This window comes from Chlorocebus sabaeus, chromosome 14 (assembly GCF_047675955.1).
Source record: "Chlorocebus sabaeus isolate Y175 chromosome 14, mChlSab1.0.hap1, whole genome shotgun sequence".
Classification (NCBI taxonomy): domain Eukaryota; kingdom Metazoa; phylum Chordata; class Mammalia; order Primates; family Cercopithecidae; genus Chlorocebus; species Chlorocebus sabaeus.
Genome location: NC_132917.1, coordinates 30912063 through 30932249, shown reverse-complemented (window position 1 = coordinate 30932249; position 20187 = coordinate 30912063). Strand labels below are relative to the sequence as shown.

The window sequence follows — 20187 nt, the reverse complement described above, 5'->3', positions numbered from 1 at the left end:
CGAATCAATTAGAGATAAAACTGTTGCATTAAGATAAATTCTTAATGATGGATTCAACCAAGCACATTTTAATCTGTGAGTTTCTACTTGGAGCTTACCCCTGTGCTTAGCCCTGCAGCAGCAATCTACCTGGTTAAATAGTGCTTTAGAGCGGTGCTCAGCAAACTTTGCCTGTAAAGGATGGCATAGTAAATATTTTAGGCTTGTGGCCCCTAAGAACTCGGTGGCAATGACTCAACTCCACTGTTGTAATGCAAAAGCAGCCACAGACAATACCAGACAGATAAGCATGGCTGTAGTTTCAGTAAAACTTTATTTATCCAGACTGTAGTTTGCCAACTCCTACTTTAGACTTTCATCAAGTCTTTTCACACGGTTACGTCTTTTGAGTTCTGAGAATAGGCACGGTACACGTCATTCCGTGTTGAGGGTGAGGCAGCCAGCTCAGAGAGGGTAAAGGAGTCAGCACACGGGCATACGGGAAGAGGCGGCAAACCCACTTGCCTTCTGGGTTTTCTAATTCCAAACCTAGCACTCCATGGCCACTGCACATCGCCTGTTACACAAAGAAGTACAATCCCTGCTCACGATAAATCAAGCAAAGCCTATAGTTAGTCTTGTTCTTTTGTTCCGACTGTCGAGAACAAGGAATTGATTGTTTTTCAATCTGGTGCTTTTTATCATGTAGACAGAGTCTTGTACAAAGAGCCTAGGTTTCGACTCCAATTTTGCCTGAGACAACTTAGTGGGTTGTGGCAAGATGCCAGAGTTCTCTGGAAATCCATCATCCCCCAGGAGGATTCTACAGGTTCATGTGAGTGAGTGCAAGGTACTTATTTCTTTAGCTTCGTTTCCAGAGACCTGACTCTACCCCTATAGGTTGATCAAAGGCCAAGTGTTATGTTCCCATCCTGAGACATACTGTCTAGCACATAGTAGGTGTTCAGTAAACATGTGAATGAACTGAACATCAGGGCAAGGACTCAAGACACTGTATGGACCCCTGGGAATTAGTTCCTATTTTTGTATTCTGGTGAAATTACTGGGAAGCTCCTTTCTATGTCTTACAGTCTCAGTTCTTCCCACTTTAAAATGGAGCCTACAATCCTCAACTGCTTCAGAGGTGGTTGAAAAAGTAGCCACCACCAAGGAAAGCCAGGATTTGGACAGATATTATTATTCCAAATCAAGGCAGTAGTTCAGCATGATGATGCCAACGGGACAGGAGTCAGGCTGATCCCCTGGTTTTTCTATATAAACTTAAAATTTTAATTTGAAACAACTATATTGAGGTATGATTATATATAATAAACATGTACCTTTTTTTATTTTTATTTTTGGAGACAGAGTCTTACTCTGTTACCCAGGCTGGAATGCAGTGGCGGGATCTCAGCTCACTGCAACCTCCACCTCCTGGGTTCAAGCAATTCTCCTGCTTTAGTGTCCTGAGTAGCTGGGATTATAGGTGCCTGCCACGATGCCCAGCTAATTCTTGTATTTTTAGTGGAGATGGGGTTTTGCCATGTTGGCCAAGCTGGTCTTGAACTCTTGACCTCAAGTGATCTGCCCACCTTGGTCTTCCAAGGTGCTGGGATTACAGACGTGAGCCACTGTGTCTGGACATGTTTTTAAGTGTGTTGTGCATAGTTCATTGAGTTCTGATGAAAAAATATACAGATGCAACCACTACAGTCAATATAGAACATTTCCATTACCCCAAAAGTTATTTTGCACTCCTTCCCAGGCAATTCCCTCTCCCAGTCCCAGGTAACCACTGACTTGCATTTTTTATGTTGTATTTTTATTAAACACATTTTTTTCCATGATAAAAGTAATACATACTAATCGAGGAGTCCAGAAAATATAGAAAAGTTTAACAAAGTAAAATAAAAGTCTTAGTCACATTATGCAGAGATAGTTCATATTCTTATTTATATGTATTTTCTTCCCATCGTGTGTGTGTGCACGCATGCGCGTACGTGCATGTGTTTAATAATATTGGGGCCATGATCTATACACAACTTCATTGGTGATTGCGTATGTGTCTATGATGATTGTATCTAAAATCATTCTGCTCACAGAACCTCTAATTGACTCCTGTATTTGATTAATGGCACCAGGTTACTCATACTGGTAACCTGAGTTGCTATGAAGAATAGATCTTTGTTTCCTAATACATTTTCTAGTTAGTTGTTGCTGTTATAAAAAGAACACCACTGAGTTTCTGTATAGTGTATTTAACTTTTATTCATTGACCTTCTTGAATTCTTTTATTTCCTATAGTTTTAAAAAAAATTTCTTAGATATTCTACACATAAAATAATCTCTTCTGTGAATAATAGTCATTTTTCTTTTTTGCTTTCTGATTTTTGTGTTCCTTCTTTCCTTCCTCCCTCCCTCCCCGCTCTTGCTCTCTTTCTTTCTTTCTTTCTTTCTTTCTTTCTTTCTTTCTTTCTTTCTTTCTTTCTTTCTTTCTTTCTTTCTCTCTCTCTCTCTCTCTCTCTCTCTCTCTTCTTTCTTTCTTTCTTTCTTTCTTTCTTTCTTTCTTTCTTTCTTTCTTTCTTTTCTTTCTTTCTGTTTTATTGGCTTAACTAGGAATTACAATTAAAAGTGATTAAGAATGGTAGTAATCAGCATTCTTATCTTCTGTTTATTTTAAGGAAATATCTTTTATCTTTCCTCAGAAAGTATGGTGTTCCTCTAGATTTTTTTAGTAAATATCTTTTCTTAGGTTAAATAAATTTCATTCTAGCCCTAATTTATCCTAGGAAAATAATTAGGATATGCTCAAAGACATAAACTCTAGTAATACCGTCACTGTTTAGTTAAAAAGAAGAAATAACATGAAATTCCAGAAACAGTAGATTTTAAAAATAAATTTGGGTTGACCTATGATTTGGCATACTTTGCAATAATTAAATGTGTTCTTGTATATTCAACTTATTGGCAAAGACAAGTATTCATTAGATATTGTCAAGTAAAAGTGTAAAACACAATGTATAATATTATATTCACTTTCATTAGAAAATAATTAAGCATAGAAAATTTTTTCTAAAAGTATACATTAAAATTTTAACTATGGCTATCATTGAGTAGTGGGAATATGGGTAATTTATATTTCCTTTCTTTCCCTTGATTTTTCCACAATCAATATATGTTATTTGGATTTTAAAATGAAAATAAGTCAACTCCTAGCTAAGTGAAAACTAATTCTTCTGACTTTAAAGTGATTAGAACAAATATATAAAAACCTGCAGTCTGACTGAACATTTAATAGCAGGGATATAGTATTAATTTCTCTCCAGTTTGTCAGAGTCAATGTTTTCACTGATATCAACCTCTCTTTCCAAATGAGTTGTAACACCACCCTTTGTAAAGCCTTCACAGATTCTCACCAGTGGCTATGGACTCTCTATATTCCTGGACAACAGGGAAACTTCCAAGTGGACAGTCCCATAGGACCAGGCAATCTGCTATCTTAAGGTTGACCAGTGCTGTGCTGGTAATATTCAACAACTAGCTCTCAATTTTTTTTTTTAAAGGCCAAGGAGCTCTGATTTGTAGCATTTACCAGTTCCATGGTATGGACACTCTCATGATGGCCAATTGCAAGGTACTAACATGGCATGATGGAATACAGACTTGGGAAGAGATGTGCACAGCTGGCTCCTGTCATCTTGCTCACACTGGCTACTGAAATACCACTGAGACCCACCTGAAGGAGTAAATTTTGACACAAGGTGTATCTAGAGTCTGTTCCTTCTCCCACATTTAAAATGTTCCCGTGTACCTTTTAATAAACACTAACATGTTAAATAGGCAGTGGGTTATCAGGAGAGATGAGGAAACCCTGCCTGCATACAGGGATTGGGGTTTGGAGTTTGCACTGCTGGCTGGTGTATTCCCAGGTGTCTTGTCTGGTGATGCTCCTGATGTTCATGAGCCAGTTAGCGTTCAAAGGCCTCCTCCTCTGGATCAAGACACTTAGGTGATCTGAGCACCAGGTTATTTGATACCTCTCACCATCATAATGCCCTCCCTAGCACCCAGCATCTATAGATAAGGGGAGAATAGCCAGCATGGAAGAAGTGAAGATTGAAGCCTGACTCTCTATTTACTTCCTGAGTATAAATAAATTTTGGACAGGCACGGTGGCTCATGCCTGTAATGCTAGCACTTTGGGAGGCTGAGGTGGAAGGATCACTTGAGGCCAGGAGTTAGAGACTAGCCTGGGCAACATAGCAAGACCTCATCTCTCCAAAAAAAAAAAAAAAAAAAAAAAAAAAAGGTTAGTTGGGCATGGTGGCATGAACCTGAACCTGTAGTCCTAACTACATAAGAGGCTGAGGCAGGAGGATCCTTTAAGCCCAGGAGTTCAAGGCTGTAGTAAGCTATGATCATGTCCTTGTACTCTAGTTTGGGTGACAGAGTGAGACCCTGTCTCTAATTTAAAAAAAAATAATAATCCTGACATGCAAAACACTGCAGAACAGCCTAGCAGCTTATGGGGAGCCAAGGAAAGAACTCTGAGGCCCAAGGAGGATGCTTTTAGGCTGCACATTCTTAAATAGCTTGAGCCCCATTGACCTTCACCAATCTATTTGCATAGTCTTATTTTGTGGACCTGCTCCAACGCTGCTCACTTACAGTAGTCAAAATGAATTTCCAAATGTGACCTAGACCCATCTGGCCCTTTGCAGAGAGCTGTGCCAATCTGAAAATGAGCCCATTTCATCCATGGTTTGTAATATATAGGAAACATGCAAGAACTGCCAACTGGTTTCATCTGGGCCTATATTCTCCCTAAGGTGACTTAGAAATATTTATTTAAAAATAAGGTGTGTGTGTGTGTGTGTGTGCGTGCACACGTGTGGCCTCTTTCTAAACTTTGGAGGGTGAGAAGAACCTTTGTCTCCTGAGCCCATGATGTACTGTGCTTGTCACGAGATGTAGTATTTAATCCAAGTGTGACCCAGCACTGGGTAAGGAGGGCATGAGCCTGAGTGAGGTTCTGAAGCCAGGGGACCCTCTATCATTTTTCACAGAACAAGCAGTAAAGGATTGTTGTAAAGGCTTGAAGGGGTAAAAAGGGAGACCTTGCCTTTGTGAGGTCTCAAGTTTGTTTATAAATGTACGGTGGTAGAAGAAACTTTTTGGGAAGAAAATGGGGTAAGCCTGGGGGAAGCTTTACTACTCATCCACATTAGGAAAAAAAAGAAACTCCAGGGTAAAACACAAGACCTGAGTAACAGCTTTTGAGTCTCTGTGACCTGGGTTAGAAGGGGGCTAGGTCTTCCTCCAGGAAGTACACAGGCACCCGTGACAAATAAGAATAGCCAGGAATGGACTGCCCTCAGGTCTCAGAGGTAAGGGTGTGAGACAAACAACATTCCAGCAGTGCTAATCCTGCAGGGGATTCAAAAGCCAGTATTAGGCAGAAGAGGCTTCTATGCATGCATCACTCAGAGCAGAACCACAGTGGGGCCACTCCACCAACCGGTCACCAGCAGTGCTTGGTGAGCCACCTACAAAACTGACAGCAAGTGTTTAGAAACTTTTATAGCAATTGATCAAATAATTTAAATTTAATTTAATTTTTGTTGGCGCTAATTTTTTCTTTTTTTTTGAAACAGAGTCTTGCTCTGTTGCCCAGGCTGGAGTGCAGTGCCGCCATCTCTGTTCACTGCAACCTCCACCTCCTGGCTCAAGTGATCCTCCGGTCTCAGCCTCCCAAGTAGCTAGGACCACAGTCATGCACCACCATACCCAGCTAATTTTTGTATTTTTACGTGGATGAAGCTTTGCCATGTTGCCCCAGCTGGTATTGAACTTCTGGGCTCAAGTGATTTGCCCACCTTGGCTTCCCAAAGTGCTGGGATTACAGATGTGAGCCCTTGCACCTGACCTGAAAAAATTGTAAAGGGGGGCTTGATTCTATACATCTTTTGAAATTGTGTGTTTCTATTTATTCATTTTCATTAAATTTCTATGACAAATTGGAAATAAAAGAACATAGGCCCTTCACTAGTGATAATTTGAGAAGCACCAAGACAGTAGGGTGCCCAATGGGGTAGACAGTGGGTCAATAGACAGAGGGGGTCTCAGTGAATGCCAGGCACTCAAGGAGGGCTTCCTGGGGAAAGGACTAGTTAGACTTTGGGGGATGGGCAGGACCTTGACAAATGGAGAGGACCCCAGGTCACTCCTACAGCCATGAGGGAGTACTCACACTCAGTATAAGCATGTTTGCGAGTTACTTTTAGTGCATGTACATTCTGTCCCAAACACTGTGCTGGGTGTAATAGGCAGTTTGTAGCACTGAGAGCTGAATATTGTTATGGGAGTCAGGGCTCTGGGTTCTGGATACAACCCTTATAAAATCTCCTTGTATAGCACCAGAAAGATATTTAACCCTTCCCGCTCTCCCAGCCTCTAATCTGTAAGAGCCATGAGGGCAGGGACTGTCTTTGGTGAGCAGTGCCTAGCTCAAGCCTGACAAATGGTAAGTTCCCAGTAAAATTTTTGATGAATGAATGGACAGGTTTCAGTTGTAACACCTGAAAAATGGAGGGGTGGGGGTGGGGGGTGGGGCTGGATAAGATTCATGGTTTTGCAACTGTAAAATGAAAAACTATATTGTGTAGCCAACCTGTCCTGCAAGAAGCTCCAGGAAATCAAGTTTTGTAGCCAGGTTATCAAAACAGGAAATTCTGTTAACAAGGAAAAAGGGAGAATGGGCATGTACCGGCAATTGTTGGTATTTGCCACAATATGTGTGTGTGATTTCTTTCCCCCTTTTACATTAGCAAGAAAGTCTTCAACGAAGGATTTCTTTTTAAAGAGAATGTAGGCTGGGCATGGTGGCTCATGCCTGTAATCCCAACAGTTTTGGAGGCCAAGGCGGGCTGATCACTTGAGGTCAGGAGTTCGAGACGAGCCTGGCCAACATGGCGAAACCCCATCTCTACTAAAAATACAAAAATTAGCTGGGTGTGGTGGCAGGCGTCTGTATCTGGTGCTCTGCTGGCCTGCCCACGCCAACCTGCAGCCCTGCCAGGGCCCGCAACTGCCCATGGGGGCCTTCCATGAGAGACCAACGCACCCTGTGCTGGAGCCTGGGGCTTTACCCCGACCCGGAGCGCACCCAGGGGCTCCTGGGATGGGAGAGACGTCCTTGGGAGGCCCCCGCGCAGAGGCTGCTGGCCCCCAGCATCTCCTGCGGCCTTGCTAATCCCAGCTACTTGGGAGGCTGAGGCAGGAGAATCGCTTGAACCTGGGAGGCAGAGGGTGCATTGAGCTGAGATCGCGCCACTGCACTCCAGCCTGGGCAACAGAATGAGACTCTGTCTCAAAAAACTAAAATTTTTTTTCTTAAAAAAAAGATAATGTAGGAGGAGGTTTTGCAGGGAAGAATAAGGAGGACGTTGAAGCAGGAGGAAGGCTGTGTGTCTGTAGCTGGGAGGCAGGAGCTGGCAGGCCTGGTGGAGGCCCTGAGCAGACAGCCACTACTCCCCACTACCTTGGCAGGCACAGGACCCTCCAGCCCAGGGGGCTGAGCTCCAGCTTCCTGCTTCTCTTCTCCTGCCTCCCCACTAAGCAGAAGGGACCCCTGTGACATTGGGGCAGTCAGGGGCCTAGGACTCAGCCCTGAGGCTTGAGAGACCTTTCCCTTCTGTAAGCTTTTGCCACAAGATCCCTGATCCCCCACCAGGTCCTCAAGCGCTTGAGCAAGTGCTCAAGGACCCCCACTGTCTGGGACAAAATCGAACCGCCTGCTTCTGTCTCTTTCTCACCAGCTGACTTCTCCGCTCCCATTCTCTCCATCCTTCCCCTCCTCTCTGTGGCAATGGCAAAGCACAAGCAGGAAAGGAGGAAACTGACCGTCCTCTGTCCATTTCAGGAGCAGGAGAGACTCCTCAGGAAGACTCACAGGACTGTACCCACTGCCTGCCATGTCTCTGTGGCCACCTTTCCGATGCGGATGGAAGCTGGGGCCAAGGTACTCTAGGAGGGCCTCTCCACAGCTCCCCCAACAGGACTTCGAGGCCCTGCTGGCAGAGTGCCTGAGGAATGGCTGCCTCTTTGAAGACACCAGCTTCCCGGCCACCCTGAGCTCCATCGGCAGCGACTCTCTGCTGCAGAAGCTGCCACCCCGCCTGCAGTGGAAGAGGCCCCCGGTGAGGCAAAATGTGTCAGCCCAGACCCTCCTGCCCCAGGGTTTAGGCTTTCAGATACTACACCTAAGTTATATGGGAGAAAAAAACCAGACTTTTTCCTACTCTCTCCTCTCCACTCAACACAACACACTCTTCTAACACCAGATGTGTGGGAGGTTTTCCCCATATGCCAAGCAATTCTCTGGTGGCCACCATCTGGGTATTCTGTAATGAAATTTAATTCCGACACTGTCTACCTAGAGACAGTGTCAGATCTCGCAGGTTGAGTGTTCATCCCATAAGACTGTCCCCACTTCAGATGCCAATCATAAGTCCCAGGTTGTGACCTGTACTTCTCATGACCGGCCATAAATCAGGACTGTGGTTCCCATGATCCCTTCCTTGGGTTTGATTAATTTGCTAGAGAGGGTCACAGGACTCAGGGAAATGCTTCGCTTACATTTAGTGATTTATTATAAAGGGTATTACAAGGATGCAGATGACAGCTAGGTGGAAGAGATGCATAGGGCAAGGCATGGGGAAGGGGTGTGGAGCTCTCATGCCCTCCCTGGGTGTGCCACCTTCCAGGGACCTCCATGTGTTCAGATATCCAGAGCTCCCTACACCCTGTCCTTTTGGGTTTTTATGGAGGCTTTATTACCTAGGTATGATTGATTACATCATTGGCCTTTGGTGATCAACTTAGCCTTCAGTTTCCCTCCCCTCCCCAGAGGTCAGGGGGTGGGGCCGAAAGTCCCAACCTTCTAAACCTGCCTTGGTCTTTCCAATGACCAGACCCTATCCTGAAGCTACCTAGGGACCACCAGTCACCAGTCAATCATTAGCATACAAAGGACACTCTTACCACTCTAGAGATTCCCAAGGTTTTAGGAGCTGAATGTCAGAAAACTGAGTAAATGAAGACCAAATATGTATTTCACGATATCACACCAGGTCTTACTGTCATTGATCTCCATGAGAAGGGAACTGGGTACATTCCCACATTCTCATTTTCCAGATGGAGAAAACCAGGGGTGATTTTGAGAGTGGTCTAAGATGTAGCCCTCCCTCAGTCCTGCCCAGAAATATGCAGAATAGCTATAGCCAAAAATATATCAAGGTATTGTTTAGCTTCATCTGAGATGGCAAGGCTTCCTGAGTCACAGCCAATACCATCTGGCAGAGAGATAAATTTTAACATCTCTCCAAATTACTCCCCCCTAAACAGGCTCATGAAACATGTAAATTAAGAAGCTATTAATCACTTTAGAAAAATATTCTTCACTCTATAAAATGCATCAATTCCTTTAAAAAGCAACTTCTTAATGTGTTCAAATGTAATCCATCTCCCTGAAACTTCACTTACATACAAGATTTCAGGAGCACGCCTAGCGAATAGGGTAAAGTTCAGCCTGTGCCACAGAGTTTCCTTTTCTCTTCCCTACTCACCCATCACCATCGATACCTGCAGCCCCAGACTTGTGAAGTCCCTACTGCGTGTAAAATCTGCAGTGAGCCTCCTAAACTACATGGCAGCCAAGATCCCACTTCTCTCAGAAAATCCTGGGAACTGCTGACATAGAGACTCTGTTCTACAACTGACTCTTGGGGAAACTGTGTCCACGCAAAGACTGAAGGATATAAATCTTGCCACGGAGCAGAAACCACCCCCCTACCACCCCACCCCAGGCTGCATCTCAGCAGGAAAAGCCAAAGAGACCATCTTATTAGAGGTCAGGAATAGGAAGGAGGAGTAGGGGAGAGTAAAGAGAAAGAGAAGATCTCTAGGAAAACTGAAAATGCCTCCTATAAAAGTGTTTCCATTTTTAATAGAAACTCTAAGAAAAGGCATTTTTGGTATAAGTGCTATTTCTCAATATCTACAGAGTCCAGGGCTCTGACTTACACAAGCTGTAAGAAGGAATGAGAAATAAAAAGGACAGAATTCTGTATCCCAGATCTTCTGGGACAGCACTGATTACACATATATTCTGTATCTTTGTCCCCATAAGTCCAGTTTGGGGGTGTGGGAAAACATGGTCACTGTAGCTCCAGGAGCTTTTTTGTTCCAGGTCAGAATGACAGTTCCGTTTGTCTCCCCCAGGAGCTGCACAGCAATCCCCAGTTTTATTTTGCCAAGACCAAAAGGCTGGATCTGTGCCAGGGCATGGTAGGTAAGTTTGCACAGCCCTGGGAGACAGACACTAGGCTGCCTGCTGGCCAGGCCTGGCCAAGACAGAGTGGATGATGAAGAAGAGAATCCAGAGATCCCCACTGGAGAGAGGCCCAAAGTGGCTATTCACTGGCAAACCCTGAAGGCTACCTGGACGTGCTCTGTTCTTTGCTGTGAAGTTTATAAAAACTGGTCCTCTGAGGATGCGTGGGAATGCATACCCTGCCTAAGTCCTCACATAATCCTCATTACCAGTTTACAGGTCTAAATTCTAAGTTTGGAAAATGTGCTCACTCTATTTTAGCTCCTACAGTGGGACCTTCTTAAGACAGCGTCATTAGCCTCCCCAGAATAGGATCAAAGCAGATCTATCCTCAACTCTACCTTTTTACAATAGTAAATTGGTCATCAGGGAAGGCCCAACCAAGTCCAGCGATATCCATTTCACAGACAGGGAAATAGGGTCCTGAAGGGTTGAGGCTTTCCCAGAAGAACGTAAATCAGTTTCAGAGGCAAGATTTGGAAAAAGTGGGTGGAGTTCAGGTCCAAATTCCTGAGGCTAGAGCATTCAGGAATCTAAAAGCTGGTCCAGGAACATGGCTCTGGTTTTGGTGTCAAGTTGGATTTCAGCCAGTGCTCCCAGCCTCCCGCTCTGCTCACTCATCATCTGCCTTCCCAGTATATAATTCCCTTCTCTGAAACTAGGCTACAAGCCCAGAGACGGTAGCCATAGGGACCGGGCATTTCCTGCAGGCATGAAGTCCCCAGTAGATTCATGCAGATGCTGTGTGCTGTCTGACTTAGGAGACTGCTGGTTCTTGGCTGCTTTGCAAGCTCTGACCTTGCACCAGGACATCCTGAGCAGGGTTGTTCCCCTGAATCAGAGTTTCACTGAGAAGTATGCTGGCATCTTCCTGTTCTGGGTGAGTGTCTTCCCGGGCCCTCGGCCTGGAGGGAGCCATAGGAAAGAGGGTTCCTAGAGGACCATGTCTTCACCTTCTGGGCTGATCACCACCTGTAGCAGTCCTCATTCACCCGGGGCCACTCTCTCCCTCCAGTTCTGGCACTACGGGAAGTGGGTTCCTGTGGTGATCGATGACCGCCTGCCCGTAAATGAGGCTGGCCAGCTGCTCTTTGTCTCCTCCACCTACAAGAACTTGTTCTGGGGAGCACTTCTGGAAAAGGCCTATGCCAAGTAAGAAACCAGCAGAAATATCCCCCTTCCTATCGCTTCTTTTTCTCTCTTTCAATGTTGAAGGAAGGGAGTGGAGTCAGGTAAAGTTTATGAAATGAGATCCTGAGGCATGTCTCAGTCGACATAGAAGTGACAACGTATTCAGAGTCTTTTAGGTAGGGGTCACCTCTTCTAAACCTGCATTCAAGAGTTTTGCCTTTCCCTAATGGATGGAATTAAGGGGGATAGGAGCTCTGAGTGTCTATTCTCTCCTTTGCTCCTGGGATGGAAGGTAGGAGTAGTAAGATACACCCAAAGAATACCTAAGCAAAGGTTTCACTTCTCATTCGGACCATCTAATCTACAGTTTAAATGCCCCTTCCTTTTGTTTTGAATGAAACTCTCAACCTAGAGATCACTGCTGTCCCCAGCAGCTAAGAGGCCTGGATGAAGGAGCAGCAGGAGGGGATCCACCTGCTTGGGTCCCTGTGGGGCAGCCTGATCATCAGCGGTCGGATTGTGGGCACAGCTTCAACCACACAACCGCAACATGAAAGTTTAAGAGTTTTTCATACCTACAGACCCTAGAGGGTACTTGGCATGCATGGAGGGCACATACACACACATGTATGCACACACAAATGCACATACACACGAACACAGATATGCATACACACACATGCATGCACACACAAATGCACATACACACGAACACAGATATGCATGTACACACATGCACACACATACACACACACAAACACACACACATGCACACCCACACATGCACACACACAAACACACACATGCACACACATATATGCACACATGCACGTGGAAGTCAGGGAGCCCAGGCAGAAAGAGGAAAAATGGACCCGTGGTGGACCCATGCCTTTTCTTGAGTCCAGGGTGTTGTCCAAAGAGGTTTCCCGTGAGCAGCTTTAATTGATAGGTTCAAAGCAAGCAGGCACTAGTTCCAGGAGATCTCGCTGTGTTGACAGGTGGTCACTAAGTTCTCAGGCAAACATCTGAGTGGTCCATTTAAAGGAAGTGGTGGGAAAGAGGGGTTCCCAGTCTTCTAGGCAGGAGAGATGCCTCTAAGTTTTGTCTGTGACCATCAGCTGAAGCCACTCAGGATAGGTATGGTATTGGAAACTATGTCGGGGTTGCCAGAGCTCTGCTTTTGGTATGAGAAAACTAAACTCCTGTTTAAAAGTGGATGCTGAGGCCACATAAAATGATAAATACTCATGATACTTTTTCCTTTCATGTTTATTTCTTCCCTGGCTAGGCTTTCTGGTTCCTATGAAGACTTGCAATCAGGACAGGTGTCTGAAGCACTTGTAGACTTCACTGGAGGGGTGACAATGACCATCAACCTGGCAGAAGCCCATGGCAACCTCTGGGACATCCTCACCAAAGCCACCTACAACAGAACCCTCATTGGCTGCCAGACCCACTCAGGGGTGAGACTGGGCTGCCACTGGCAGAATGTCCTCTTCTCCTGCACCTATTCCCTCCATCAGCCACCATTGCCCTCACCTGGGTGTGGGCTCAGGACCTCCACCCAGCTCCTACTGCTGAGGTCCTGGTGTTCAAGCCAGAGCAGCAAGGCCAGGTGCAGTGGCTCACGCCTGTAATCCCAGCACTCTGGGAGGCTGAGGCAGGCAAATCACCTGGGGTCAGGAGTTCGAGATCAGCCTGGCCAATATGGTGAAACCCCATCTCTACTGAAAATACAAAAATTAGCCAGGCATGGTGGTGGTCACCTGTAATCCCAGCTATTTGGGAGGCTGAGGCAGGAGAATCACTAAAACCTGGGAGGCGGAGATTGCAGTAAGCCAAGATCGCACCCTTGCACTCCAGCCTGGGCAACAAGAGAGAAATTCTGTTTTAAAAAACAAAACCAAAAAAAACCGGAGCAGTAGTGTTTGGGGCCTCAGGACAGGCGAGACACTAGGAAAAAGAACATGATGTGCAGAGAAGGAAGCTAACAATTATTAAGTGCCAGCTACATGCAAGACACTTTCCACATCCTATTTGATAACAACCAAAACCATGGAACAGGAATAGGAAGCCCTCAGTTCAGCCCTGCCTTCACTAATGGCCAGATGTGTCACCTCACACATTTACTCAGCAACTCTAAATAGAGTTTGTCCTCTGTAAAATGGAGGGTATGACATGATCACTGCAGAATGGCTCACTTATTGAGAGGGTGGAATGAGACTATGGATACCAAAGAGCTTTGAAAACTGCAATGTACCATACCATGATTATCTCCCACACTTCTCTCCATAAACCCCTGCTCCAGCCAAATACAGAGTTTTTCATACGTTACTAAAATAATAAGCGGTACATAACAGAAGACTGATCAGAACCTCTCTTGTCTCTGCAGAAGGAGAAGATTCTGGAGAATGGGCTGGTGGAAGGCCATGCCTATACTGTCACAGGAATCAGGAAGGTGGGTTGAGTTCGGCCGCTTGGTTTCCCTCTCAGCCTTGCCCTTCCCTCTCTGGGCCCTAGCTTATCTTGGTGGATTTAGTTTCTGCACCATCTGGAGAGTGAGTAAAGTCTTTGGTGGGTCCCTGTGCCTCTGCACCTATTTCCTGGGGTGAAGTGGTGGGTCCATCCTTTGCTAATGCCAGTGCATCATCCCAATCTCATCCCCTGGGGCAGCCCTCAGCCAACCATCCTCCCACCCTGCTGTACCTCACAACCCTTCCTTGAACTTTGCTTCACTCTGGTATGCCAAGAACAACCATTTCGTCTGGTTCTTCCTCCCAAATTTCTACTCCTCTCTCACATGCTTCTTTATGACCGTCTCCGCTGCTATCCATCTTTTGAGCTTTACTAGGCATTGAGAGGAAGATGCACCAGGCAGGACCTGCCTACAAAGGGCTTACAGTCAGGTATGGTCACAAACCATATCTGAAAATGAGGAGGAAGCAAAGTTGAAACTGAGAGAAGAAGGTGTAGATGAAAGACTTTAGGAATTCATGGATAAGAGAAAAGACCTCCATCGAGTTGGGTTGGGGAGAAGTCAGAAGAGTCTCTTACAGGGGAGGTGACATTGAGTTGGTCCTCGAAATAGGTAGATTTGTATGGGGCAAGAAGGGCATTCTGGTGGAGGGAGCAGTGTAAGCAAAGCATGGAGATAAGAAGTCAGCAGGTTTAAGTTAAAGAACCTCTGATAATCTCTAGAGGGCCCGACTCCTCCCAAGTCCTCCAATTTCCTTTAACTCTGTTTCAAATTTCTTGGATTCAGTTCACACTTAAATTCTTCCTTCTAGATCTCCAATAACCATATTGGTCTGTGTGCCCAGAGCTTTTAATTTATTTCCACATTTATTAACAAAATTTATACAACACTTACTGTGTGCTAAATGCTGTTTAACTGCCTTACAAATGTGGACTCATTTCACCCTCAGAGCAATACTCTGAGTAGGTTGTGAACCCCAAGTATCTGAGACATGTCTCAGTTAATTTAGAAAGTTTATTGTGCCAAGGTTGAGGATGCACGCCTTTAACACAGCCTCAGGAGGTCCTGACGACATGTGCCCAAGGTGGTCAGAGAACAGCTTGGTTTTATAACATGAGACATCAATCAACATATGTGAGGTGAACATTGGTTCCATCTGGAAAGGTGGGACAATTCGAAGCAGGGAGGGGGCTCCCAGGTCATAGGTAGATAAGAGACAAATGGTTGCATTCTTTCAAGTTCTGTTAGTCTTTCCAAAGGAGGCAACCAGATATGCATTTATCTCAGTGAGCAGAGGGGTGGCTTTGAGTAGAATGAGAGGCAGGTTTGCCCTAAGCAGTTCCCAACTTGACTTTTCCCTTTAGATTAGTGATTTTGGGGTCCCAAGATTTATTTTCCTTTCACAAGGTCTACTGGTTTCCTAAGGTTGCCACAACAAATTACCATAAAATGTCTGGCGGAGAGGAACTTGAAAACAACAGAAATTAATTTCCTCAGTTCCAAAGGCCTGAAGTCTGAAATCAAGGTGTGAGCAGGGGCATGCTCCCTCTGAAGGCTCTGGGGAAGAGTCGAATCCCTTCTTGCCTCCTCCACCTTCCAGTGGCTCTAGGTATTCCTTGACTTGGTCTACATAACTCCAGTCTCTGCCTCCATCTTCACGTGGCCTTCTCTGTGTCCTCTCCTCTTCTGACACTTGTCTTTGGATTCAGGGCCCACCCTAATCCATAATTACCTCATCTCCAGGTCCTTAATTTAATTACATTTGCAAAGATCCTTTTTCCAAATAGGGTCACGTTCACAGGTTCTGAGTGTACGTATCCTCTTTGGGGAGGGAAGATCACCATTCAACCCACTATCGTAGGTATGACTATTGACTTTATTTCACAGATCGGGAAATAGAGACACAGAGAGGTTAGGTGACTTGCCCTAGGTCTCACAGCTTGTAAGTACAAGAAGCAGAGCCACTTTCTCCTCTACTAGCTCTCTCTGGGCCTGTGATTTTCCACTGCAAGTGCTCAGCTCCAGGCCCGAGTCTCACTCAGCTCTCTGAAATGCTTGCACTCAGCCTGGCCACCTAAACTGCCTCTTGTTTTATGCAGGTGACCTGCAAACATAGACCTGAATATCTTGTCAAACTACGGAACCCGTGGGGACAGGTGGAATGGAAAGGAGACTGGAGTGACAGGTGAACTTTGGGGACATCTTGGAGGGGTGAGAACGGGTAGGTGTAGGCAAAGGAGGCTGCCATTCACGCGCAGATTCAAATGTGTGCTTCCTTTGATCTTAGGCAGGATCAGGAAGCCTTCAGACTGGGAGGCTCAATCCCTCACATTTATAAGATGTTTTATGGTATATAGACTGCTTTCTCTTTCATTATAATAATTAAAGCTAATGTTTATTTGAGGGCTTGCCAGCACTGTGCTAAACCTTTGAATTTTTATTATCTCATTTAATCCCCCAACAACGCTATTACAAAGTAGATAGTTTTATCCCCATTTTACTAATAGAGAAAACTTGGATTAATTGAATTGCCTAAGGTCATACAGCATGACTCAACCAAGGTCTTTGGTGCCTGGGTTCAGTGTCTTTCCCTGGCATGGTTCAGTACACTCCTGGGTTTGCTGAGTTAAAGGTAGACAGATTTGGATTGGACTCTACACTCTGATTACTGATTAGATACCTACATTTAGGTTGTTTCTGCCTAATGGCAGCCCTAAAGAAATGCAGGTTTTGCAGGCTAGACACTGGCTGTAGGGTACAGGCAGAAAGGGAGGTCAAGTCCTAAAGTCCTTTGTTCTGTCATTATGAAGATTTATAATACTTAATCCTTTACAGGTCTTTAGAGTCTACAAACATGTCCATATACACATTATCACTTAATCATTTTTACATTGAAAAAATGAAGGCTTAGAAACATAAGTCAAATATTCCTCTTGATAAAATATGCTGCATTTTATTTGTTACACATTAGTAAACAGAGTTGTTAGAGGAACTGGATCTATGTGGGAAAATGTCATCTAAGAAATACTTAAGTTTTAAAGTGTTACAGAAATCTAGCATCCTATTGTTGCTGGTGGCGGTTTCTTTCATAGAGGAACAAGCACTGAAATCAGAGATAGATGATGGGTAAAATTACAGTGTTGTCACTGCCTAGCTGTGTGATCTTAGTTCAGGCAAGCTTCTTAATTTCTTGGATCTAGAGGTATAGTGAATATCAAAATGATGAGCTTTTATTTTGTAGTGTATAATCTGCTGTTAATCCCATCCAGTATATTTTTCATTTTAAATATTATATTTTCAATTCTAGAAATTCCACTTGAGATTATCTTCCATTTCTCCCTTTTTTATGTCCATGTTTCTCTTGACATCCTTGAGAATATGGGGCCCTTTTGTAATAGCTGTTTTAATGTTCTTGTCTGCTAATTCCATCATCTCTCTCATTTCTATGGTGGTTTCTATGGACTATTTTTTTATACCTGGTCACGGATCATATTTCCTGCTTCTTCATAGGCTAATAACTTTTTATTGCATGCTGGGCATTGTAAATTTTAGTTTCAGAGTACTGAATTTTATCGTATTTCTTTAAAGAGTATTGGACTTTTCTTTTTAAAGTAGGTGGTTACATTGCTTAGGGATTGTTTTGATACTTTGAAGTTTTTAAGCACTTTTAGGGAAGGTCAAGACAAACCTTTATGTCAGGGATAATTTGATTCCACTACTAAATTGTAGACCCTCTGGGATCTCTAGTAAAGATTCCATGTATTCAATGAAGTCTTTTGGCTGGACACGGTGGCTCACGCCTGTAATCCCAGCACTTTGGGAGGCCAAGGAAGGCAGATCATTTGAGGTTAGGAGTTCAAGACCAGCCTGGCCGACATGGTGAAACCACATCTCTACTAATAATACAAAAATTAGCCAGGTGTGGTGGCATGTGCTTGTAATCCTAGCTGTTTGGGAGGCTGAGGCAGGAGAATTGCTTGAACCCGGGAGGTGGAGGTTGCAGTGAGCTGAGGTCGCACCACTGTACTCCAGCCTACGTGGCAGAGTGAGAGTCTGTCTCAAAAATAAGTAAATAAATAAATAAAGTCTTTTAACTTTGTCTGGTGGGAATGCCTGAGATTCCCAGCACTGTGTCCTGCTTATGGTCCAGTCTTCGGGAGTTTCACTTTAAGAAAGCACAGATTAAAGCTCAGCCAAAGACGCAAGGGAACACCTGTGAAGTTTCCTGGAACTCCTTTTTTTGTGTAGCCCCCTCTCAGATACTTTGTCCAGCAAATTCTGGCTATCTTGATCTCCCTGAACTCCAGATTCTGTCTCCTCCACTTAGCCCTACTGATAGGTTCTTTTTTGAGTCCCTCTCCCTGTAGCACTGGCCAGGAAATTACCTTCAGGAAGAAAGCCTAGGTGATGTTAGGGCTTGCCTCATTTGTTTCCAGCCTCCCAGGATCATGGACCCCTGTTGCCTGCTGTCCAATATCTGAAAACAATTTCAGATGTTACCTCTGACATTTAATAGATTTGTGACTTCAAGCAAATGACCTAATCTCTCTTAACTTCAATTTCCTAATCTCTAAAATGAGAACAACAAAGTCGTTGTTAGCCTTGAATGAAATAATGTATGTCAATAACCTAGCCCAGCGCTTGGCTCATAGTAAGCTATCAATTAATGCTCATGCTACTGTATGATATGAAATGGGAAATTTAGTTGTCTGAAGTAGTATGAAAATAATAATAAATAATGATACTATAGAGCTTTTACTAAAGAATTTCTAGCATGCCCCCCACAAGCTTTTCATTCCCTTTTCCATTTTCAGTTCAAGTAAATGGGAGCTGCTGAGCCCCAAGGAGAAGATTCTGCTTCTGAGGAAAGACAATGATGGAGAATTCTGGTATTGGACTTGGGGACTTGGACAAATGTCCTGGCCTACATTTGAAAACCCATCCAGCAGACATTTACTGGATGCCTCATGGGTGTCAGGAACCTCATGTACAGAGATCAGTAAGGCACCATCCCTTTAGGAGCTCACGGTCTAGCAGGACAAACAGCGACTATAAATAAATGGTCACTGTCTCTGTGATGAGAGTAGAGGCCACTGGGGTGGAGCTCAGCGAGGGCTCTGCCAGCCTGTTTCCTCCTCTCTGGCTTCCTCTCTGCTCTCTTGCTCAATATATTCAAAACAGGTTTTGCCTTTTTGTCCTGAAAAGGCCGTGAGGTAGGAAGAGACTGCAAAGTCTTGCCATAGGATAGGCCCCCAACCAGTGCCCTCTGGAGCAGAGTAACACTGCCACCCACTCTGGAGCTGCTCATCTCATTTTTTGAAAGGCCACCAAGACATCCTGAGCTGATGCTGCTTCTAGGTGTCTGAAACGGGCCCCATCAGTTCTCCTTTGCTTTTGCTCACCACTGTTACTATGAATGTCAACCCTCGTTCCGAGGACTCTCCCCATTAACCATCCAGTACAGCCTGCCGCAGCCCTCTCCCTTTGGAAGGTCTTTCACTGAACTCAAGCCCTGCAAATTCCTGTTTTTTCCACTTTATGGTTAAGTAAACTGAGCATCAGACAGCTTAAATAGAGTGTTGCAGGCCACAAGTTAGCAAGTAGGGGCAAAGATCTTCATTAATTAATGATTAAGAACTGATATGTAATTCTTACTGAACATTTATAGATAAAACAAACGACTAGTTAGCTTTGCCTTAATTCAGCTGCTATCACCGTGATTCCAGAAACAGGAACATCTCCCCCAGTCAGTCATGTGGCCAGCTCCTTCCAGCCAGAGGGTGGGGCTTCTCAGTAGCTCCAACTCCCCACGATGGACCCTCACAGGGATCCAGCCAGCCCCTGCTTATGTGCCCATGGCCAGCTCAGCTCTGCACAAGAGCTGGTGTCTTTGTCCATGAGATGGCTGGGATGCCCACTGCTTCGTCTCACCCTCCCCATGGGTCCTGATGACTAGGCGTTATCTGGTCCATCCTTTGTGCTTTTCCTTCTTCCTCTCCACAGGATGACGCTGCAGGACTTTAAAACACATTTCGTGCTCCTGGTTATCTGTAAACTGACCCCAGGCCTATTGAGCCAGGAGGCGGCCCAGAAGTGGACGTACACCATGAGGGAGGGGAGATGGGAGAAGGGGAGCACAGCTGGTGGCCAGAGACAATTGCTGCAGGGTGAGCATGCGCACAGGAACAGGGGTCTCAGAGTGAGGTTG

The 20187-nt window shown here is 44.8% G+C and overlaps 1 protein-coding gene across 1 annotated transcript in view; it reads left to right on the top strand.

Annotated features, from left to right (window-relative positions):
• CAPN14 (calpain 14) overlaps nucleotides 1-20187 on the top strand; it is a 59045-nt gene that overhangs the window by 20376 nt on the left and 18482 nt on the right. The window contains exons 2-10 of the mRNA XM_038006750.2: nucleotides 7901-8177; nucleotides 10261-10330; nucleotides 11134-11252; nucleotides 11388-11524; nucleotides 12792-12966; nucleotides 13896-13961; nucleotides 16079-16164; nucleotides 18794-18868; nucleotides 19983-20146. Coding sequence (XP_037862678.1) covers nucleotides 7953-8177; nucleotides 10261-10330; nucleotides 11134-11252; nucleotides 11388-11524; nucleotides 12792-12966; nucleotides 13896-13961; nucleotides 16079-16164; nucleotides 18794-18868; nucleotides 19983-20146 — 1117 coding nt within the window. The 5' untranslated portion in view covers nucleotides 7901-7952. The remainder of the gene's footprint in view (nucleotides 1-7900; nucleotides 8178-10260; nucleotides 10331-11133; nucleotides 11253-11387; nucleotides 11525-12791; nucleotides 12967-13895; nucleotides 13962-16078; nucleotides 16165-18793; nucleotides 18869-19982; nucleotides 20147-20187) is intronic.